The 24,124-nt window shown below is 40.6% G+C and overlaps 1 protein-coding gene across 2 annotated transcripts in view; it reads left to right on the top strand.

Moving 5' to 3' along the window:
• The window catches only part of HSD17B11 (hydroxysteroid 17-beta dehydrogenase 11), a 69,302-nt gene that overhangs the window by 5,037 nt on the left and 40,141 nt on the right, over window positions 1-24,124 (top strand). For both annotated transcript variants that reach the window (XM_045392640.2, XM_045392639.2), the window contains exons 2-4: window positions 8,528-8,635; window positions 13,794-13,925; window positions 15,800-15,906. In XM_045392640.2, the coding sequence (XP_045248575.1) occupies window positions 8,528-8,635; window positions 13,794-13,925; window positions 15,800-15,906 (347 nt within the window). The remainder of the gene's footprint in view (window positions 1-8,527; window positions 8,636-13,793; window positions 13,926-15,799; window positions 15,907-24,124) is intronic.

Raw genomic sequence — 24,124 nt, 5'->3', positions numbered from 1 at the left:
GAAGACCAAGTAAACAGGGCAAAAGTGAGACAGCAGATGTGAAAGAAGGGTATCTTTGCCTCCACATAGTGGAGTGGTGGTTAGTCACTTGGTGGTTACAGAAAGCCAATCAGTAATAAGCAAATCTCCGAAAACAGAATAAATGGGATATAAATTTTTATTTTAAAATTTGTTCATGTAGGGAAATATATTTGTTCAAAAAAGAGAAGACCCAATCAATATAATATACTTTTTTTTTTTTTTTGAGATGGAGTCTTGCACTATTGCCCAGGCTGGAGGACAGTGGTAAAATCTCGGCTTGTTGCAACCTCTGCCTCCCCGGTGCAAGCGATTCTCCGGCCTCAGCCTCCCAAGTAGCTAGGATTACAGGTGCCCACCACCACACCCAGCTAATTTTTTATATTTTTAGTAGAGGCAGGATTTCACTGTATTGGCCAGGCTGTTCCCAAACTCCCGACCTTGTGATTTGCTCGCCTCAGCCTCCCAAAGTGCTGGGATTACAGGTGTAAGCCACTGTGCCTGGCCAGTACAATATACTTTTAAAAAACTTTTTAAAATGTGGTAAAATATATGACATAACACACCATTTTAACCATTTATGAGTGTACAGTTTAGTGGCCTTAAGTACATTTACCTCATTATGCAGTGATCTCTTCTATTTCTCTCCAGAAATTTTTTGTCTCTTCCCAAGCTGAAACTCTATTCATCAAAATGATGTATCTCCCCAGCCCTCTCTCTCCCCAGGGCCTGGCAACAATCATTCTATTTTCTGTCTCTATGAATATGATACTCTGGGTACTTCATGTAAGTACACTCATATGGTATTTGTGTCTGGCTTATTTCATTTGCCATAATGTTCTCAAGGTTGACATGTAGCATGTATCAGAAATTCATTCCATTTTAAGACTGAATAATATTCTATCATATGTGTATACAACATTAATAAAATGTACTTGTAAAAAGAGATGCCAAAAGCTGCTGGTAAAGTATAGAAGAGCAAAATAAAGTTTACCTGAGATGTTGATGTCCCTTGAGGAATAAGCGTTCCTCATGAGAGTATACTACAGTTTGTGAGGGAGATTTCAGTAAAAGAAAAATATCGGGGGAACCCACTCCCAATATTTCAATGTAGGTTCTTTCTATTTTCCATAAGTGTGGGCCAGCTGAGAAATAAAGAGAGACAGTATAAAGAGAGGAATTTTACAGCTGGGCCACCAGGAGTGACATCACATATCAAAATTAGCTAATTTTTGATCAATGCCCTGTTGAGAATTCCACATTTCGGTGGAATTGGCTTGCCAATCATTAACAAAATGAGCCGTTTGAATAGGTTGATGTAACGCCACTCCGGGAGTGGTGGCCAGTGCAGTGACTGTAATTAGGCCCGTGATCACAGCGATTAAAGTGAAAACAAATCTCTTAGATCTTTTGAGAATTCGTTGTAACACTTCATTAATTAAATGTACCGAAGGGGAAGAATCCCAAGGTCTGGGTAGAGTTATCAGTATCCAGATTCCTTCTCAAGCTCGAACCAACATTACACTTTTCCTGGAGTCAAAACGGGAGTTAACGAAAGTGTATAAATGACAATTAATGCATTAGACAGTTTATTTGTCCAATTTTGATATTTCCCACTAACAGCATGTAAGAAGGCTTAACACAACTCTGTACAGGAATAGTCAGGCTGGAGGTAAACAGAGCAGAAGGTTTGAATCTACGTTGATACTGAGGGAGAGGAGCGGTGGTGGCAACACCTGATGTTCTCTGCCGTAAAGAAGCAATCCCAGGTGCCCGGGGATGCCAAAGAGGCAGAGGGTCATACCTGGGTCGAGAAGAATTATCATAATGCCAATCAGAGTCCCGTAAAGGATGATCGGCATCATAATGAGGAAGAGGGTACAAAGGGGATTTATCATGGGGTTCAGAATCATGGATGTGAGAGGCGGTAGTGGGGACAATAGACAGAAAAGTTTCCCCTTCCCATACTCCCAGTCTGGATGTGGCAATAGCCAATTTCCAAAGTTCTAGGTGTTCTGGGCTCAGTATGGGGAATATCATATGAGGCTTCAGGGATGCGGGGGGAGGGGGAGTAATGCCCTTTTCTTCCCATTTTAAGGGAAAGAATGAGCTGAACCTCCTATGCAAAGTAGGATGATGATCCTCATCCTCCCAATAAGAAATAAAAAAGTAGCCTCCAGGCATTCCCTTCCGCCAGAGGAGCAATTGTTTTTCAAATAGCCCTTTGGTGCCCAGTCTATTACCAAACCATATGAGTCATGTTTTAATACTACTGCATGTGAGTTAACGCGATCTTCCCAAATTAAAGTTTTAGATGGACCCTCAAAATTTTTAGAACATGGTTTTCCTACAGGTTTATATTGAAAGTATGGGGTATCTCGTATTACTCCCCTTTTCGTTTGTCTTAAAGGAGAAAGTGAGAGGCTGGAGACCAAATGTCCCCATTCCCCTGTGGCTAATCTCTCCAGAAGATAAGCAGCCCAGACTTGAGTTTCCAGATAGATACAACCAAGTGCATGTCCGAGGCACAGAGGAGGGTATTTATAACCCATAGTAACATTGAATGCAGTGCCTTCTTCTCCTGGCTGAGCAGGGCAATGGTCATCTGTAGCTCCAGGCATCCACACACTATCATTAGTATAGACTTCTGCAGGAGCATCCACCCAGGTGAGAGATCGAATAAGTGCAGGAAAAGACACATAAGCTCAATATGGATAATTTTGTGTAGCAGGTAAATCAATTTGAGGGGAAACTGGTGAGACAGAATGTATAATGAGGAGAATTATTAAATAAAACTTATTGTAAGCAAGATCCAGTGGTGAAGGAGGAAGAGAAGAACCAGGGGATGTTGTTTTCAGGCTAATAGAAATGGTGAGATTTTTAGGTTCGTAAGGAGAAAAAGGAAGGTAACTAGAAGTGAGATTAGTTAGAGGGGTCTCTGTTGCCATTAGGGAGGATTGAACCTCTGTTGCCATTAGGGAGGATTGAACCAGACCCATTTTGATTTGGCGTGCCAGTTTTTGAGGAGTCGGCACAGATCTCACCAGGTATGAGGGTGGTCTCTGACATGGACATCTTTTCCTTGTGGTTTTCATTGTCAGTATTCACATGAAGTTTAAGTCTTCTAGTGGGCACCCAGATAGGGGATTGATGATCTCCTGGCAAAACACAAGCATACCCTCTTCCCCATGTTATAATTGTTCTGGGTTACCAGGTAGTGGTCTGGGAATTAAAGGCAAAGAATTAGGTAGTAAATTTAGAGGAATGGAACTACAGAGATCGACCGCCCCACCCGCTACTGTGGAGGTGGACAAGCATTGTACTGAGACAAAAGAAGAGGCTGGGACCCATCTGGGTTGGCTGTAGGGAAATTTGTTTGTGCTGGGGGCTGTGTTGGGACTCCTTAAAGCGGAAACATAACATTGGTCTGAGTCTGAGGTGTCCCATTTGATATTGGGGCCTGGGACTGGCCCCGCTTCCCGTTTCCCTGGTTCTGTGGCAAGGGGTTTCCATCTATATCAGACTTAGAGCGGCAAGTTCTTGGGCTATGTTTACCTTCACGACAACGAGGGCAAACAGTAGCAGGAGCATTTGGCCGTGTTTGTTGAGCCGGCTTGGCCACTTTTAAGTTTTTAACAGTGCAGTTTTTTTGAGTATGACCAAGTTCATTCACCACAATTAAAGCAGGCTCCAAGAAAAGAATCAGTCGTGCCAGTTTGATTGCCATCCTTCATGGCCCGTGCCCACAGAATAGCTTTGTGAGTCGCTAATCCAAAGCCTTCACAAGCTTTAATATATGCAGGCAACACCTCATAATCAGGTAAATTTTGTCGTTGGATGGAACACATGGCCATTTTACTCATGGTTCGCATTCTCAAAAGCTAACATATGAAGGAGAATACCTTGAGTGTGCTCATCAGAGACAGAATTTTGAACAGCATCTTGTAATTTAGCCAAAAAATCAGATTATAATTCATTGTGACCGTGTTTAACAGTAGTAAAAGAAACAGGAACTTGGCCTGGGGCACATAATTTATCCAAAGCTCTCACTCATACATACCTTTTTTTACTTGTTCCCTGGTGAGAGCATCAAAGCCTAATTGGGTAGTAGTGTCAGAGCGATGATCAGAGCCTGTGAGCTGAGCCTGAGTAATTAGAATGCCATCAGCCCGATTTAGCTGAGCCTGCAGACGGGCCTCCTCTGACCACCAGGTACAGAATTGTAAATGCTGAGATGAAGTTAGAACAGCTTTTGCCAAAAGGTCCCAGTCTAAAGGAAGCAAAATGACCTCAGTACAAAGAGTGTGTAAATTCATTTTAACATATGGAGAAGTAGGATCATGCTGAGTACAAGCATCCTTGAATTCTTTTAAAAAGGTAAAATTAAGCAGCACATATCAATGCACTTATACCCCTTGAGCATTAGGAGGTTCCAGCGTGACTGGATAATCCCACACCTCTAATCCACTTGTTTCTTGTTTTGGCATAATGAGCATTGCATGGAAGTTTCAACAACAGGCACATGAGACGGAGTCAGCATAGAAGTGACAGGAAAAGTATGTGTAGATAAGGGAAACTGAGGTTGAGGAGGTCAGACCAGTATGAGAGCATGAGAAAGGGGCATTGGGGGAGCAGAAGAGGCAGAAGTATACTGCTGATTATTGTCCCAATCCTGTGCAGCCAGAGTGGCAGGGCATCCATGCGTGAAGAAGGGTACAGAGAAGAAGGTTGAATGGGTGGCAAAGTGACCGGTTGAGGGACTGAAATGACAGGAGGGTGAGGGGCTGAGGTAGATGGGGGAGGGCCTGCAGAATTACAGGTAAATTGTAGTTTGGTCCCAGAGCCATTAGATGGCTCTGGAGGCAAAGACTGCAAAGGTTTAGAGAGGGAAGAGTTAGCATAGATATCGTCCCGGGCTGTCCAAGTTGGGGCCGCGGTAGCTACAAGTACCAGCTCTTCATGAAAAGAAATAAGATCATCAGGGGGTGATATTAAGCCAGAGTCACCAGAGTTACATATTGAATTCTTAACATTGTCAGGTGGGGGAGGCGTAGACGAAGGGAGAGGCTGAGCAGATAACGAAGGCCAAATGGGACAGGAAAGCTGAAGAAGAGATAGTGGGTCACCAGATTCAGAAAATTGTGGTAACTGCAGGGGGTCACGGGATTGGTATGTCATTAGGACAGCACGTACCAAGGCCCAATCACCCCAGTGATGGGAACATTATTTCCTGTCGGGACCAGTTTCCAGAATTTTGTACCAACACAATCCCATAGTTCCAGGAAACCAAGGACAGTGTTCCTTCACTGCCCTGAATAGGGTGACCATATTTTCCATGGGCACTCGCACTCCCCCCGTTTTAACAAGAGTTTAATATAGCAGAGATAAGCATAATGTTTAGACAGCACGTGACCCAAAGTTACCCCAGACAATACACAGACAATTCACCAATCGTCAGGGAGCTGAACAAGCATTTCTGTGAACTGGACCGATGAATGTTTCTCCACACCTACCAAAGGGAATTGGGTTCCCACATGCTTAGGAAAAAGAAAACCATGTTGGCATGCCAGATATCGGGGGAACCCGCCCCCAATATTTCAACGTAGTTTCTTTCTATTTCCCATAAGTGTTGGCTGGCTGAGAAATAAAGAGAGACTGTGTAAAGAGAAGAATTTTACAGCTGGGCCACCGGGGGTGACCACATATTGGTAGGACCGTGATGCCCACCTGAGCTGCAAAACCAGCAAGTTTTTATTAAGAGTTTCAGGCCGGGCGCAGTGGCTCACGCTTGTAATCCCAGCACTTTGGGAGGCTGAGGTGGGCAGATCACGAGGTCAGGAGATCGAGACACGGTGAAACCCAGTCTCTACTAAAAATACAAAAAATTAGCCAGGCGTGGTGAAGGGCACCTGTAGTCCCAGCTACTCGGGAGGCTGAGGCAGGAGAATGACGTGAACCTGGGAGGCGGAGCTTGCAGTGAGCCAAGATCACGCCACTGCATTCCAGCCTGGGCGACAGAGCCAGACTCCGTCTCAAAAAAAAAAAAAAAAAAAGGGTTTCAAAAGGGGAGGGGCTGTAAGAACAGGGAGTAGGTACTAAGATCACATGCTTCAAAGAGCAAAAAGCAGAACTGCTGATAAGGATCTATGTTCAGCAGTGCACGTATTGTCTTGATAAACATCTTAAACAACAGAAAACACGGTTTGAGAGCAGAGAATCCATCTGGCCACAAATTTACCAAGGTGTGGTTTGTCCCCATCCTAATAAGCCTGAGGGTACTGCAGGAGACCAGGGCATATCTCAGTCCTTATCTCAACCACCTAGGACAGACATTCCCACAGCAGCCATTTATAGACCTCCCCCAGGAACACATTCCTTTCCCAGGGTATTAATGTTAATATTCCTTGCTAGCAAAAGAATTTAGTGATGTCTCTCCTACTTGCACGTTGTTTATAGGCTCTCTGCAAGAAGAAAAATATGGCTCTTTTTGCCTGACCCTGCAGGCAGTCAGACCTTATGATTGTCTTCCCTTGTTCCCTAAAAATCGCTGTTATTCTGTTCTTTTTCAGGGTGCACTGATTTCATATTGTTCAAACATACATGTTTTATAATTAATTTGTACAGTTAACACAATTGTTACAGTGGTCCTGAGGTGATGTACATCCTCAACTTACAAAGATAACAGAATTAAGAGATTACAGGCATAAGAAATTACAGAAGTATTATTTGGGAACTGATAAATGTTCATATTAAAATGAAATCTTCACAATTTATGTTCCTCTGCCGCAGCTCCAGCTGGTCCCTCCATTCGGGGACCCTGACTTCCCGCAACAGAAAAAGAACTTGTTTCACTTTATTATGATCACTATACAAGCTACTAATTCTCCCCACAGCTGTCCAGACTTGGCCTTTCTGCAACATGCTGTTTACAAATGTGTACACTGATTCACCATCCTCTCTGTGGATAAATGTATGAGTCCTCCTAGGATCTGCCCGTTTGTGCATTAGCTGACAATTATTAGGTTGATGCAAAAGTAATTGCTGTTTTTGCCATTATTTTAATGGCAAATTAATACTTGGCCTGCAGAGTGCACAAACTAGATCTTAATCCAAAATATCTTTTGAGACATTCTCTTAAAAAAAAAAAAAGGCAAAAATTGGCCAAAGGCAAACAAACAAAGGTAACAACAACAACAACAAAACCCAATGGTATGATCCTAAACTTAAGTTGACCCAAAATCAGTGCCCCAAATTGGACTCATCACCCCTTTCCTCAAATTTGCTGTCATCTCTGTCTGACATGTGGCAGCGTGATCTTGCCAGCTACCAAAACTAGAAAGCAAAGATGTCGGATGTGTCTCCTCCCCATTCTTCCTCATCTACTCACCAAGTCTTACTGATTTTACCTCCTAAACATTTTTTCTACTAGTGCCACAATTCAAGTTTGTGTCATCTATTACCTGAATCACTGTAACTGCCTCTCAGTTTTTTTCTTCCTCCAGTGTTGACCCCTAAAATCCAGCCTCCATACATCAGCCAGAATAATCAATATGACACATAAACCTGACTCTATAATTTAATCAGTGGTTCCCCATTCACTTTTTGATAAATCTTAATATGTATGACATGTGGGATCTTAATCTGAACTTCTGCTGGCCTTGAACTTTATGATCCATCCAACAACAATGATCCTGCTAGTGGTTTCCACATGACCAGTCTCCTCTCTGTCATTGCCCACACCCTGCCTGATGTGTCCTTTCACCCTGAGGAAAGTAAGTGAAAGGGCATGGCAAATCACTGCTAGAATTGTATTGTGTGCCCCTCTGTGTTCCCATAACTCCCTGTATCGAACTCTGCTGTGATACTCATCACAATGTATTAGGTTGAAACTGCCAATATTGAATCCTTTCTTATCAAAACAATAACAGTATTATGTGGTCCCACTTAACTATGATACTTACGTTTCTTTCTACTACCCCAAGGGGAACTCCTCAGGGTCAGGACTCTACCTCATTCATTTTTGTGTCAAGGTTTTTCTAAGCTCAGTGAATATGACTTTCACATTAAAATGCTAAAAGAACGAATGGTTTAATGAACTGTAGTTAACTCATTATTTATTTTGCAGCCAGTAAACCGACATCCATGAATAGTTTTTAATGACATGGAAAAAAGCTTAATCTTATATTTTTTTAAAAACCTGATATGGAACACACAGAGATACCGACATTCACAAAGTATTTAAAGTTCATAAATGTAAAAACTAGTATTTTAAGATTTTTATCTTCTTTTACGAAGCTTGCTTTAAATTCAGTTCCAAATAAAAGAAGCTAGTCAAAATACTAAAAGCAAAATGTGCCTGTATACCTGCCAAAAATGTGTTGTTACAATCTTCCCAATTCAAATGGAAAGAATCTCACTACTTTTTAAAAATTATTTTTAATTATTTTCAGCTGTCGATACAATATATTCATATCAATTATTACCTTGCCCTCTTTGTTGCTTTTTCTAGCATGGACTGGAGGAAACAGCTGCCAAATGCAAGGGACTGGGTGCCAAGGTTTATACCTTTGTGGTAGACTGCAGCAACCGAGAAGATATTTACAGCTCTGCAAAGAAGGTGAAATGTTGTGTTTAGTTAGAATCATATCATGTTAGAGCTAGGAGGTGTTTTGGAAATGATCCAGTCTGTACATGATATAGCTGAAGTAACTGAGAAATGTTATTTGACCAAGGTTATAGAACTAGCTCATAGCAAACCCAAAACTAGAACTGAGAGCTGAAGTTCTCAAATATTAGTATGTTCTGGAATTTTCCAGGGAGTTGTTAAAAAAATATACACTCTTGGGCTCCACTTCCAGAGGTTTTCTTTCAGTAATTTGAGGGCAGGGCCTCAAATGCACCCTATCCACCCTGCATCCCATGCACCTTCACCTCACCCATGATTCTCATATAGGTAACTATCCTTGGATGACACTCACAGAATCGCTGACAGGATCTTTTGAAGCCCATTCATAGAATTGAGTTAGAAAGTTACAATAAAGCTATTCTTTATCAGTTTTTTAGTGTAGATAGATCTATTTCTTTTCTTTTCTCTTCTTTTTTTTTTTTTTTTTTGAGATGGGGGTCTCACTTTGTCACCCAGGTTGGAGGGCAGTAGCATGATCTCGTTTCATTGCAACCTCCACCTCCCAGAATCAAGCAATCCTCCCACCTCAGCCTCCCAAGTAGCGGGGACCACGGGTGTGTGCCACCACGCCCAGCTAATATTTTGTATTTTTGGTAGAAAACGGAGGTTCACCATGTTGCCTAGGCTGATCTCGAACTCCTGAGCTCAGGGGATCCACCCACCACAGCCTCCCAAAGTGCTGGGATTATAGGCATGAGCCACGCTCCCAGCAGATCTATTTCTATAAAGCATTATTTGCCTCTTCTAGATACAATTGAGAGGTGCTATGTATAATGGGGTTTCACTCTGAACGCATTCTCACTTGTACTTGTTAACTAAATACCTTAATGGGAGCAAGGTCATCAGAATTACCTGGGCTGATTCTTTAAAATACACATTCCTGGACCTTACCCCTGGATATTCTAATTCAGTGCAGTACAAAGAGTCTGATTCAGCCAGACGTGAAAACCTCTTTGTTTATGGAATTTTAGATTTGAGTTCTTTTTTTTTTGAAATGGAGTCTCGCTCTGTCGCCCAGGCTGGAGTGCGGTGGCGTGATCCCAGCTCACTTCAAGCTCCGCCTCGCGGGTTCACAAGAAATTCTCCTGTCTCAGCCTCCCGAGTAGCTGTGATTACAGGCACATGCCATCGTGCCCAGCTAATTTTTGTATTTTTGTAAAGATGGGGTTTCACTATGTTGGCCAGGCTGGTCTGGTCTCGAACTCCTGACCTCAAGTGATCCACCCTCTGGCCTCCCAAAGTGCTGGGATTACAGGCATGAGCCACCACACCTGGCCTGAGTTCTTTTTCTTTTTTTTCTTTTTTTTTTTTTTTTTTTAGACAGAGTCTAGCTCTAGCTCTGTTGCCCAGGCTGGAGTGCAATGGCTCAATCTCAGCTCACTGCAAGCTCCATCTCCCAGATTCACCCCATTCTCCTGCCTCAGCCTCCCGAGTAGCTGGGATTACAGGCGCCCATCACCATTCCTGGCTAATTTTTTTGTATTTTTAGTAGAGATGGGATTTCACCGTGTTAACCAGGATGGTCTTGATCTCCTGACCTTGTGATCCACCCGCCTTGGCCTCCAAAAGTGCTGGGATTACAGGCGTGAGCCACTGTACCTGGCCCATTTTCAGGTATTTTGAAGTAGCTATTTTGATGTGGCCATTTTAGTATCAGAACTTTTTTTCTTTTGGAGACAGTCTTGCTCTCTTGCCCAGGCTGGAGTGTAGTGGTATAATCTTGGCTCACTGCAACCTCCTCCTCCTGGGTTCAAGCAGTTCTCCTGCCTCAGCCTCTTGAGTAGCTGAGATTACAGGCGCCTGCCACAACGCATGGCTAATTTTTGTATTTTTAGTAGAGAGGGGGTTTTACCGCCAGGCTGGTCTGGAACTTCTGACCTCAGGTGATCCACCCACCTTGGCCTCCCAAAGTGCTGGGATTACAGGCATGAGCCACTGCGCCTGGCCTATCAGAACATTTTTATGCCACCAAAAGAATTAAATTCTCAGCTTGCTTTCATTATTAAGAAATATACAAATCCCAGCGCTTTGGGAGGCCAAGGAGGGCAGGTCAACTGAAGTCAGGAGTCCAAGACCAACCTGGCCAACATGATGAAACCCTGTCTCTATAAAAATACAAAAATTAGCTGGGCATGATGGCAGGTGCCTGTAATCCCAGCTACTTTGGAGGTTGAAGTGGGAGAATCACTTAAACCTGGGGGACGGAGGTTGTAGTGAGCTGAGATCGCACCACTGCACTCCAGCCTGGATGACAGAGCAAGATCTCAAAAAAAAAAAAAAAAAAATATATATATATATATATACACACACACACACACATATATATATACACACACACATACATATATATACACACAAAACATGTTCTCTCTTATTTGGGATAGCTAAAAATTAAAATAATTGAACCCTTGGAGATAGAGAGTAGAAGGATGCTTACCAGAGGCTGGGAAGGGTAGAGATGGTATAGGGAAGAAGTAGTGATGGTTAATGGATACCAAAAAATAGAACAAATAGGCTACTCTGGTTGCACTGCCTGTGAGTTAGCCCTGCTCTGCAAGGAGCAGCCATAAAGAATCTTTTGTTAGTAAAAAAAATTAATAATAATTTAATTGTACATTTTAAAATAACTAAAAGAGTATAATTGTATTGTTTGTAACGCAAAGGATAAATGCTTGAGGGGATGGATACCTGATTTACCCTGATGTGATAATTATGTACTGCATGCCTGTATCAAAATGTCTCATGTAACCCTGAATATATACACTACTACGTACCCACAAAAATTTAAAAACAAAATTAATACAAAAAAAAAAAGAAATACAAAACAGACATTCATATCCTGGGGAGATAATAGGCAATGATGAAGAAAGGGTCAAGAGTGTCTGGGAAAATCCTTTGATAATATAAAATAATATATAGGTATAAATGGTGTTGATCAGGGCTCAAAAAACTTAGCTTGACACTTCACTAATGTAAATATAATCTGATGAAATTAAATTCTGACTGAATATAGATGTGAGGCACCATGCCCAGCCTACAAATAGTCTTTACAAATAGTCTTTACAATCCAGTGGATGCCTTCTATTGCTCTTAGCAGCTAGCCTTGTTCTTTTGTTTATATTTTCTCAACTGAAATCATTTCACCAATGATAGCTGCAACAACCTTTGAAATCTGGCCATAAGGGTTTACATAAGCCCTTCCACATAACCATTTTAATTTCTCAAATGCTCTTTCTTCTGGATCAATACCAAAATAGAATTTTCAAGAGAAAACACACATACCACGCATATATACTAGAAAAACACACTTATGTATTTTTATATTATTTACCTCATTTATATTTCTATATTTTGTTGTTTTGTTTTGTTTTTTGGGTTTTTTTTTTTTTTTTTTTTGAGACGAAATCTCGCTCTGTCACCCAGGCTGGAGTGCAGTGGCACAATCTCGGCTCACTGCAACCTCCACCTCCTGGGTTCAAGCGATTCTCCTGCCTCAGCCTCTTGAGTAGCTGGGATTACAGGCGTGCACCACCATGCCCAGCTAATTTTTGTATTTTTAGTAGAGATAGGGTTTCACCATGTGTTTCAGGCTGGTCTCCAATTCCTGACCTCAAATGCCTGCCTCGGCCTCCCGAATGCTGGGATTAGAGGCGTGAGCCACCTCAGTTGGCCAATATTTCTATATTAAGTGCCCTCATAGACACCTGAGCAGGTCAAGAAGCGAACCTTAAATCGCGTTACTTGTAGACAAGTATAAATGATTTTAAAATGATGATGATAGTAATAGCAGTTTGCTGTGTGTATTAGATACAGTGTTAACTCCTTTACATGCATTATATCATTTGTTGCCACAATGACTCACAAGGAACTTGTATTAGTATCTCTATTTTACAGAGGAAGAATTGAAGTTTTAAGAGGTTAGGTAACTTGGTCAAGGTCCAACAGATAGTGAGTGGCAGAGCCAAAACTCAAGGTCCAAGAAAACCACTCTTCACCCTTAGGCCTACTGCCACCTAATGGAGAGCGATTGAACAATAGCACAGAAAATAAATAGAAATAAAGAAATAGAAAATGTGGCCAGCCTAATAGTGTAATCAGTTTTCCACAGTTCTTCATAGTAGTCCCTGATTTTGCCACATTCACTTAACTTTTAGTTTTTGAAACAGAGTTTTGCTCTTGTTGCCCAGGCCAGAGTGCAATGGCGCTATCTCAGCTCACCACAACTTCTGCCTCTCGGGTTCAAGTGATTCTCCTGCCTCAGCCTCCCGAGTAGCTGGGATTATAGGTGCCTGCCACCATGCCCAGCTAATTTTGTACTTTTAGTAGAGACAGGATTTCTCCATGTTGGTCATGCTGGTCTCGAACTCCCGACCTCAGGTGATCCACCTGCCTCAGCCTCCCAAAGTGCTGGGATTACAGGCGTGAGCCACCACACCCGGCCTAATTTAACTTTTTTTGCTTACCTTTTGAAGTAATGTTTTAAAAAAAATGCTACTTAGCCAAATGCCTCTTGAGCTATAGTCAACAGAACAAAGTCAAGAGACTAAATTGCAAAAGAAAATTTCCACCTGATACACTTGAAGATATATCTATTTTGGACATAAGTGCGTAAAATAAAAACAATTTTTTCCCCTGTTGACACATGGATTACAAAATCACTTTTATCCAGATCTAGCAGAAAAATACATACTCCTTTAATTGTCATTGCATACAAGACCGGGAATGGTGACTCATGCCTGTTATCCCAGCACTTTGGGAGGCTGAGGTGGGCAGATCACTTGAGATCAGGAGTTCGAGACTAGCCTAGCCAACACGATGAAATCCAATCTCTACTAAAAATACAAAAATTAGCCAGGTGTGGCGTGGTGGCATGCATCTTCAGTTCCTGCTATTCCGGAGACTGAGGCAGGAGAACTGCTTGAACCCGGGAGGTGGAGGTTGCAGTGAGCCAAGATTTTGGCCACTATACTGCACCCTGGGCAACAGAGCAGGAATCTGTCTTTAAAAAAAAAAAAAAAAAAAGCCATTGTGTATAAACTTACCCTCATACCTCTTAATTAATTTACTTTTCTTATTTTATTTTTTGAAGGTGAAGGCAGAAATTGGAGATGTTAGTATTTTAGTAAATAATGCTGGTGTAGTCTATACATCAGATTTATTTGCTACACAAGATGCTCAGATTGAAAAGACTTTTGAAGTTAATATACTTGCACATTTCTGGGTGAGTATGGTTTCTTTTACAAAAATATTCCTTTTGAAAATCCCAGAGATTAAAGTGGGGCTTTCAGCAGACATAAGGAAGTATTAAATCAATGCTAAAGTTTTCTCCAGGCACCAGGAATAACATTATACAAAGAGATCATTTTTCATGCTATCACCAAATTCTATCATTCTTCCTCACTTACAATATTAATAATAATAATAAATTAATAAGAAATGTCAGGTATTGTATAGGTTTTAATTCTAAGCTAGGTTCTCACATTTCTGTGTGATCCTATTTAGAGATAAAGAAAGGAGTTGAGGACCATCTGAGTCATCGTCTGTGATTTTATAAAGGTGAATCCAGTTTGCTCTTAGATTGTCCTTTTTCTTTTTTAGACAGGATCTCACTCTGTTGCCAAGGCTGGAGTACAGTGATGCGATCTCATCTCACTGCAGCCCCAACTTCCCAGGCTCAAGTGATCCTCCCACCTCAGCACCCCCAAGTAGCTAGGACTATAGGCATTAACACGCCCAGCTAATTTTTGTATTTTTAGTAGAGATGGGGTTTTACAATGTTGCCCAGGCTGGTGTTGAACTCCTGGACTCAAGTGATCCACCTGCCTCGGCCTCCCAAAGTGCTTGGATTACAGCATGAGCCACTCCCCCTGGCTTTCAGATTTGCATTAGGCTCAGGCCTCATGTTATTTCCTGGCCCTAAAATTGCAAATCTTATTGTGAACCTCACCATTGAAGGTCTTAAGTTATATATATGTACATATGCTGTGTGTGTTTCTGAAGTCTTCAAATATTGCCCAAATAGCCAGTTCTTAAAAAGGCCCCCCAAAGATTTCTTGGATGAGAGTTTGGGATGACTGATCTCAAAAGAATATTGGGGTTGATAAAAATGCAGTATTATTGTATGTTAATATTCCCAAGTTTTTGACATATATCTTTATGTTTTTGTGTTTGTTCAAATATAGGTTACTGTCTCTTTTGTTGTTGTTGTTGTTTTGAGACAGGGTCTCTCTGTGTTGCCCAGCCTGGAGTGCGGTGACATGATTTTGGCTCACTGCAGCCTCAGCTTCCTGGGCTCAAATGATCTTCCCACCTTAGCCTCCCTAGTAGCTGGGACTACAGGCGTACACCACCATGCCCGGCAAGTTTTTGTGTTGTGCAGGCTGATCTTGAGCTCCTGGGCTCAAGCAATCCTTCTGCCTCAGCCTCCCAAAGTGCTGGGATTACAGGTGTGAGCCACTGCACTTGGCTGGGTATTATCTTGTTTGTTTCTTCATCCCAAGCATCAATAACAAGAGGTAGAGGGCTAGGGAACATAAAAATTTAGAAATTTTTTTTTTTTTTTTTTTTAGAGTCTCACTCTGTCGCCCAGGCCGGAGTGCAGTGGCGTGATCTCGGCTCATTGCAACCTCCGCCTCCCAGGTTCAAGTGATTCTCCTGCATCAGCCTCCCCAGTAGCTGGGATTACAGGCACCTGCCACTATGCCCAGCTAATTTTTGCATTTTTAGTAGAGATGGGGTTTCACCATGTTGGCCAGGCTGGTCTTGAACTCCTGACCTCAAGTGATCTGCCCGACTTGGCTTCCCAAAGTGCTGGAATTATAGGCATGAGCCACCACACCTGGCTGAATTTAGCAATTTAAATGAGATGGATTCTCAAAGCTTTCAGTAGCCATTGTTTTGCTCAGGTTTTCTAATGTGGGCATCATATCCAGTCCCCTTATTGTTGCTGCATTTGTCATTTAGTTTATGTTTTTTTCATTTATGCTAGGATTCATGTTAAAAAATATACTTCTGTTTCAAAGTATTCCCAAGGGGTCTGTGAGTCTGAAATACAGTATTTTTTTTTTTTTCTCTTTTAATAAAAACTATTTGTAGACTACAAAGGCATTTCTTCCTGCAATGATGAAGAATAACCATGGCCATGTTGTCACTGTGGCTTCGGCAGCTGGACATATTTCGGTCCCCTTCTTACTGGCTTACTGGTATGTGAACATGTGTTTCCTTCATTGGTTCTTATGCTTACCTTGTGTGTGAGATTTCTTACCCTGTCTAATGAGAACTCTTTGTATAATCATAGTAGACTTGAAATTGTCCAGTCTATTATTGGGAGTTGTCAAAAAACAAGCAGAAAGAGTTGCACAAAGTCTCTTGTCTAACAACATTATCAACCATTAATCCCCTTCTAGAAGACCCCGCTGGAGGTGGCAGCCAGAAATTTATTCAGTTATGAGCCAACCACTTTTAAAACATTTCTCGTCTCTTTTAACAGCAAGAAATTACAAAACAAGAACAATAATTAGTATTATTAACAATTGTAACAAAATTTAATAATTTTTAATATTAATAAAAATGGATAAATTTTTGCAGAAATGAAATCAGAGTGAGAGAAAGAGAATATTAGGCATAGTTGGGTGAATTTTTTTTTTTTTTTTTTTTTTTTTGAGACGGACTCTCTGTCTTCCAGGCTGGAGTGCAGTGGTGCAATCTCGGCTCACTGCAAGCTCCGCCTCCCCGGTTCACGCCATTCTCCTGCCTCAGCCTCCCGAGTAGCTGGGACTACAGACGCCCGCCAACATGCTCGGCTACTTTTTTTGTATTTTTATAGAAACCGCGTTTCACTGTGTTAGCCAGGATGGTCTGGATCTCCTGACCTCGTGATCCACCCACCTTGGCCTCCCAAAGTGCTGGGATTACAGGCGTGAGCCACCGCGCCTGGCCCAGTGATTTGTTTCTATACAACTTGCATTTGCAAGGATATATAACAAACTGTTTTACTCTAATCACATCTAAAAAGTGGTTATTCTTAGGTAATGACAAGACAAGTAATTAAGTGATCTTTATTTTGTTCTTTTTGCTCATCTATATTTTCTTTCTTCCTTCCTTTCTTCTTTCTCTTTCTTTTTTTTTTCTGAACATATATTTTCAAATATTAGTTTTCTAATAGTGGGATTTTAAACATTGAAAGAATCCAAACAAGGGAATTGGTTTTTAAAAAAATTTTCATGATTATCCGTTTAAAAAACATGCTCTTGTAATAACTGAAAACTTGAAATAGCAGTTCACAGTGACCCTATACTTCACTGGGGAGATCAGTGAGGCCACTGTATCTAGGATGATTCTACTGGTTACACACACCTTACTAATTCTTGGCTGTATTTTATGTTTTATTGAACACTTATTGTATGTTTAAGCAAATAATAACTTTTAAAATGTTGAATGTGTAAATATATATGCATATATAATGTAATGCTCAAATTTGTTTTCTCCTTTGGAATTAAATATCTAAATTCTAAAAACATGGATATAGTTGTATATGTAGCTATAGATATGTATACAAATATGTAGACACAGGCATAGGTGGGTAATTTGTTTTTATTCAACTTGCATTTGCAAGGATATATAACAAACTGTTTAATCACACCTAAAAAGTGGTTATTCTTAGGTAATGGCAAAACAAGTAATTAAGTGATTTTTATTCTTTTCCTTTTGCTTATCTATATTTCTTTCCTTCCTTCCTTTCTTTCCTTCTTTCTCTTTCTTTTCTTTCTGAACATGTATTTTCATACATTAGTTTTCTAATAGTTTTTAAAATAAATATAGACTTGGGATCGGGCATGGTGACTCATGCCCATAATCCCAGCATTTTGGGGGGCCAAGAAGGGTAGATCACCTGGGGTCAGGAGTTTGAGAGCAGCCTGGCCAACGTGGTGAAACCCCCATCTACCCCCATCTCTACCAAAAAATACAAAAATTAGCTGGGTGTTTTGACATACACCTGTAGTCCCAGCTACTCGGGAGGCTGAGGCAGGAGAACTGCTTGAACCTGGGAGGCAGAGATTGCAGTGAGCTGAGATCGTGCCATTGCACTCCTGCCTGGGTGATAGAGTGAGACTCGGTCTCAAAAATAAATAAATAATAAATATAGATTTGGACTGAATTTTCAGAAAAAAAAAAAGATGAAATAACTGGTGAAGCAGTCACAGAACAGACCTATGGTGTCAAGATTGTCTATTGTCTCTTTTAGAGCCAGTTTAAGTTAGGTGATTACCACCGGCTATCAAGGGCTAATAAAATACGACATTTATTTCAATTCCTTGATGAAAGATAGTTACAGGTGCTGTCACCCTCCCTCAATCCCAGCCCCTGCAACTACTACACAACACCCTCCCAGCTCACCCCCAGCCGCTTATCTTAGTTACCAGGCACTGAGATAGGCAAAGAGGATCAGAGAACCCTGCAGGGCAGTGAGCTCTGTCATGCTTCTTCTTCTGTTTGCATAATAAACACTATAACTCTTTGGGTTCAGCCTTCATTCTGTTTAACTGTGCGTTTCACATTGAAAACCAAGGGAAAAATGTGCTTTTTGTGAGAAAGAAATTTATCTTTGTGATTAGTGGTGATGTTTTCGGCAGAAATAAAGGTTTTCATAAGGTACTGTCAAAGCAGGGATGCCACACACAGTTGTGCAGATTGTGCACTACACGATTCTACCATGCCGTATTCATGTTGGGGTCCTTCAGACTTGAAGGATTTTTCCAACGGATGGAAGTAAAATTGCTTGAGGAGCGAAGTGGCTTTTTTTTTTTTTAAACAGTTTCACGCTGTTGCCAGGCTTGAGTGCAGTGGCGCGATCTTGGCTCACTGCAACCTCCGCCTCCCAGGTTCAAGCAATTCTCCTGCCTCAGCCTCCCGAGTAGCTGGGACTACAGGCGCCCGCCACCACGCCTGGCTAATTTTTCTTTCTTTTTTTTTTTTTTTTTTTTTTGTATTTTTAGTAGAGACAGGGTTTCACTGTGTTAGCCAGGATGGTCTGGATCTCCTGACCTCGTTATCCACCCACCTTGGCCTCCCAAAGTGCTGGGATTACAGGCGTGAGCCACCTTGCCCAGCCGAGAAGTGGCTTTTAAGAAACCACACAAGGGTGCCATTTGGGCTAACATGCAGGGTGGCAACCACAAAAGCGGTTTGTACACTTCCAGCTTTGTGACAGAGCTGTGCTTTGGTAGCCCTTAGAGAATTCCTCTTCAGAATCCTCAGCTATCACTGACCTGAATTATTGCAATCTGTGATCCTTACTGACCACAGTTATCTTCAACTGTGTCAGCGTTGGTTTTTGCTCAGCATCTAATCAATGATAGGACTTTTACAGAGATGTGCTAAGGATTACTGCCAGCAGAAAGCAATGTTTATCAGATACTGTTACTAACAATTGGGCAATTAAACTGAGACACTGCTTTTTAAAACATTTAAACATTTTTGATTGACACATGACGTACATTTATAAGAATGAAGAAATTGGCCAGGCGCGGTGTCTCACGCCTATAATCCCAGCACTTTGGGAGGCGGAGACGGGCGGATCACGAGGTCAGGAGATCCCGACCATCCTGGCTAACATGATGAAACCCCATCTCTACTAAAAACACAAAAAATTAGCCAGGCATGGTGGCAGGCACCTGTAGTCCCAGCTACTTGGGAGGCTGAGGCAGGAGAATAGCGTGAACCCCAGAGGCAGAGCTGGCAGTGAGCCGAGATCGCGCCACTGCACTCCAGCCTGGGCGACAGAGTGAGACTCTGTCTCAAAAAAAAAAAAAAAAAAAGAGTGAAGAAATCATAAGTCTGCAGCTCAATGAGTTACTACAAAGTGGATACATCCATTTAACTACCATGCAGGTCAAAAAATTAGAACATTACAGGACCCCAGAACCCCCTCTTGAAACTCTTCCCAACCACCAATCTCTCCTTCCTTCCCAAAGGTAACCACCATGTTAACTTATAACACCTTAGATTAATTTTGCCTATTTTTGATCTTTATGTCCATGGAATCACAATATATTTGTGAGATTTAGCCATGTTGTGGTTAGTAGCTATAGTATGATCATTTTCATGGCTGCATAGTGTTGTATCATGTGACCAATTTATTTGTCCATTCTATTATTTATGAACATTTGGGTTGTTTCCAGTAAAAATATTATTTCTGAATGGCATTATGAATGTTGACTCAATCACTCACCAGCTGTGTGACCTTAGACAAGTTACTCTACTCTGTGCTTCATTTGCCTCATCTGTAAAATAGGTTAATAATAATATCTAGGCCAGGTGCGGTGGCTCACGCCTGTAATGCCAGCACTTTGGGAGACTGAGGCGAGCGGATCACGCGGTCAAGCGATTGAGACCATCCTGGCCAACATAGTGAAACCTCGTCTCTACTAAAAAATACAAAAAAGATTAGCCAGGCATGGTGGTGCATGCCTGTAGTCCCAGCTACTCGGGAGGCTGAGGCAGGGGAATCGCTAGAACCCAGGAGGCAGAGGTTACAGTAGGCTGAGATCGCACCACTGCACTCCAGCCTGGCGACAGAGCGAGACTTTGTCTCACAAAAATAAATAAATAAATAAATAATATCTAACTTATTAGAATGATGTAAGGTTTAAATCATACACTGTATTGGACTTAGCATAAAATCTGAAATCTTGCAAGTGTTCAATAACAGGAGGTTGCCTGTTGGTATTACGTTTCAATTCCACTTCCTGATATTCACACAAAACAGGGAGGTCCCACCTCTAATTTTAGCTTCCAGATTGCTTTGCCCCAATGGAATTCATCATATATGCTCTGACGCCTAATTGTTGGGATTAAATGAGAGGGAAAATAAAATTATTGATTATTTTCCCCGTAATTCAGCCCTCACATATCATTGTCCTGAGTTACTACAGCCACAGAAAATAATCTATTCTAGCTGTAGTCGCCTATCTTAGGAAAAAATATTTTAATTTCTTTTTAGAGTTATAGTTCAGTAGTTTTAATGATTATTATGAAGAATGCAAGATAAAAGAACTGCATGTATGGTGGGGGAGGGTGAATCTTTTGATTCTATTCTAAGATTTTTTTTGCTGCTTGCTAAGTAATTTGTTCACAAGTATTTTGATTTTTAAAAGAAAACAGTTAGCTGGCTAATATATTCTGTCAACCCAAATAGCCAGTTTATAAACATGAAAAGTTACCAGTATGGAAATACTCAGCAAAACTGAGTCCTGAACCTTAGCTTGTAATAAAATGTTATTTAAAAGAATAATTTGGGCCCAGGCATGGTGGCTCACACCTGTAATCCCCCAGGCTTTGGGAGGCCAAAGCAGGAGGATCGCTTGAGCTCAAGAGTTCAAGACTAGCTTGGGTAACATAGCGAGATCTCATCTCTACAAAAAATATTTTAAATTAGCTAAGTGTGGTGGTGCGTGCTTGTAGTCCCAGCTACGCAGGAGGCTGAGGTGGGAGGATAGCTTGAGCCCAGGAATTGAAGGCAGCGGTGAGCCATGATTTCTCCACTGCACTCCAGACTGGGCAACAAAGTAAGACCTCAACACAAAAAGAAAAAGAAAAAAGAAGAATTTGGAATAAGAAACACTAACTCAGACTATTTTTTTCAGCCCTCCAAGACATCTGAATAATTTAGACTATTTCTAATATGAAGGAATTTGATGTAATATTACAAAGTACAGGGGGCAAAAATCTACTCACTTTTAGTTTTCATATATACATATACGTCTTTCTATATATAGATTCACCCTAAAGTTTAACAATATGTTATTCCTTTTACACACTCAAGAGCATTAACTCTGAGTTTCAATATATTCTTGCATTTTTGGTCACTTGAGTAAAATCAGAAAATACAGTTTAGTAAAAGAAAAAACTAAATTTATGGATAGTCTCACCATGCAGAAATGTTACCGGAAAGGAGTTCCGATCCAGACCCCGAGAGAGGGTTCTTGGATCTCACGCAAGAAAGAATTCAGGGTGAGTCCACAGTGCAAAGTGAAAGCAAGTTTATTAAGAAAGTAAAGGAATAAAAGAATGGCTACTCCATAGACAGAGCAGCCCTGAGGGCCGCTGGTTGCCCATTTTTATGGTTATTTCTTGTTGATATGCTAAACAAGGGGTTCATTATTCATGCCTCCCCTTTTTAGACCATATAGGGTAACCTCCTGATGTTGCCATGGCATTTGTAAACTGTCATGCCCTGGTGGGAGTGTAGCAGTGAGGACGACCAGAGGTCACTCTCGTGGCCATTTTGGTTTTAGTGGGTTTTGGCCGGTTCCTTTACTGTAACCTGTTTTATCAGCAAGGTCTTTATAACTGTATTTTGTACTGACCTCCTATCTCATCCTGTGACTTAGAATGCGTTAACTGTCTGGGAATGCAGTCCAGTAGGTTTCAGCCTCATTTTACCCAGCTCCTATTCAAGATGGAGTTGTTCTGGTTCACATGCCTCTGACATTTCCCCCTTCCCTTTTATAAGAGAACCCTTAATCCTAAGGGTTGCAGAGGGATGAAAATCCATCTTTTGTAACTTCCTCAGGCTGAATGGGGCCATGATATTCCTGCCTAATTATTAGGGCCTCTTGTGTTCAGGGTAGAGGAGCTTAGTCAGAAAGCATCAGTATGGCAAGGGCCATTCATGACTTGAGTTTTGACAAGAGGTGATATCTGGGAGATTAATAAGTATTTAGTTTAAGAAAACATTTAGTAAGCCTGTCCTGTGTTCCTATACAAAGGATATAATACCAATATATTTCATAAGAGTAAAGCAAAATAAGTAGTTATTCCAAGTAAACTAAATTAGAGGGCTTTCCATGAACTGGGCAACTGTTGAGACGAAGCTGATATGGAGTTGCTAGCTGATTGCAATGTGCCTAGAATTTTACATTACCCATCCCTGTTTCTTCTGAGCAGCAGTTAGAGATTCCTGGTTGGTTTACAGGAATAAACAGGGTTAGCCTAAATTGCAGAAACAAACTTAAAAACAACTGAGACTAGAATTTAATAACAAGTGTACTATAGTTCTTAAAATATAATATTCTCTCTCCAGTTTCCCATTTTTATTTAAGACAAATTATGATAAGACTGATTTGCTTTATTATACTTGGTCTGATTATTTGTATAAAGTGCAGCAAGAATAATTATTTTTCACATAGGCTTTTTAATTGGCTTTGATAGAACTCTGTTTTGTAAGGAATCTCAGGTAAGACTTTTTAAAGCTGAGCCCTGCCATGGGTTTGTACCCTTAAATACCTATGAGTTGGGTAAAACACTTTTCTTTTGGGGTCCCAAGATAACTTGGGCCTCCTGGACCTGTGAGAAAGTGACATTCTTTACTTACTATAGGTCAGAAACCCTGTACAGGGACTGTGTAGGCAAGGTATGAGGCCAGTTTCCCATAGGGCTTTTATTGGCTTTACAAGTCAAGTTTGATTCCTTAAAGGAAAGCACACCATTTCAGGCAAAGCCTTGGTGAAATAACCAATTTCTCCAATAGTGTCCTGTTACAAAAGAAAACAGATTTTTATTGCACTTATGCAAATAACTATACCATAAGTTAAGAATACTTACAATTAGTTTCCAAATTCTGGAGAAATCAGGTAGAGAGAAACAAATATGTTTCAAATTCTGTTCATAGGAGTATATTTTACTTAATTGCTACAAGCTGTAAATAGCTTAAAAGAAGTTTCCTTGACTTTGAAAAATAAAACAAAGGATCAGCAATATTTTAAGCAAAGTTAAAAAAATTACTTCAGTTTTATATTGGTTCAGTTAATTCAGTTAACTCCTGTTCTACTTGTTATTCATTAATATTCCAGCTTTTTATGAGAGTTTTGAAAGTTGTTTTCTTTATTTTAATGTTACAATTTCTAAAGTTATTAGAAACCTGCATTTAAGAATACCTGCTAGAGTTCTATAGTTGATTATAAACCACCTTTTAAAGAGGATTAAAACAAGACAACAATTGTCTGTGGATGATAAAAAGCTTTAGGACAGCTGCTATTAAAGCCACAATTGATAAGGAAATTTGGTTACTTTTGTGGCACACAAAATTTTCCATAACAATTATAATTATTAGTAACATACACTAAGTCATATTAGAATTAAAGGAGTTTCTTATAACTTTGGAACATATACCAATAACACATTTATGCAAATATAGTCCAAAGAAAGCAAAACACTGTTTCACATTTGGTAATGCTTCTTGGATGATTTTTATACCAAATAAGCAAAATTTCACCTTTGCATTAATGTATTATTAATGTTAAACCCAATTTTTAATAAAACCTTAGAGACATATTAACCCAATTTTAATGTTTAATCATAAGGTAAGATTTTTATAAACCTTTATAACTCTTTACATTTTTTTGTGAAAGAGCAGATAAG

This window comes from Macaca fascicularis, chromosome 5 (genome assembly GCF_037993035.2).
Source record: "Macaca fascicularis isolate 582-1 chromosome 5, T2T-MFA8v1.1".
Lineage (NCBI taxonomy): Eukaryota > Metazoa > Chordata > Mammalia > Primates > Cercopithecidae > Macaca > Macaca fascicularis.
Note: the sequence above shows the minus strand (reverse complement) of the source record. Positions and strands in the feature narration are given on the sequence as shown.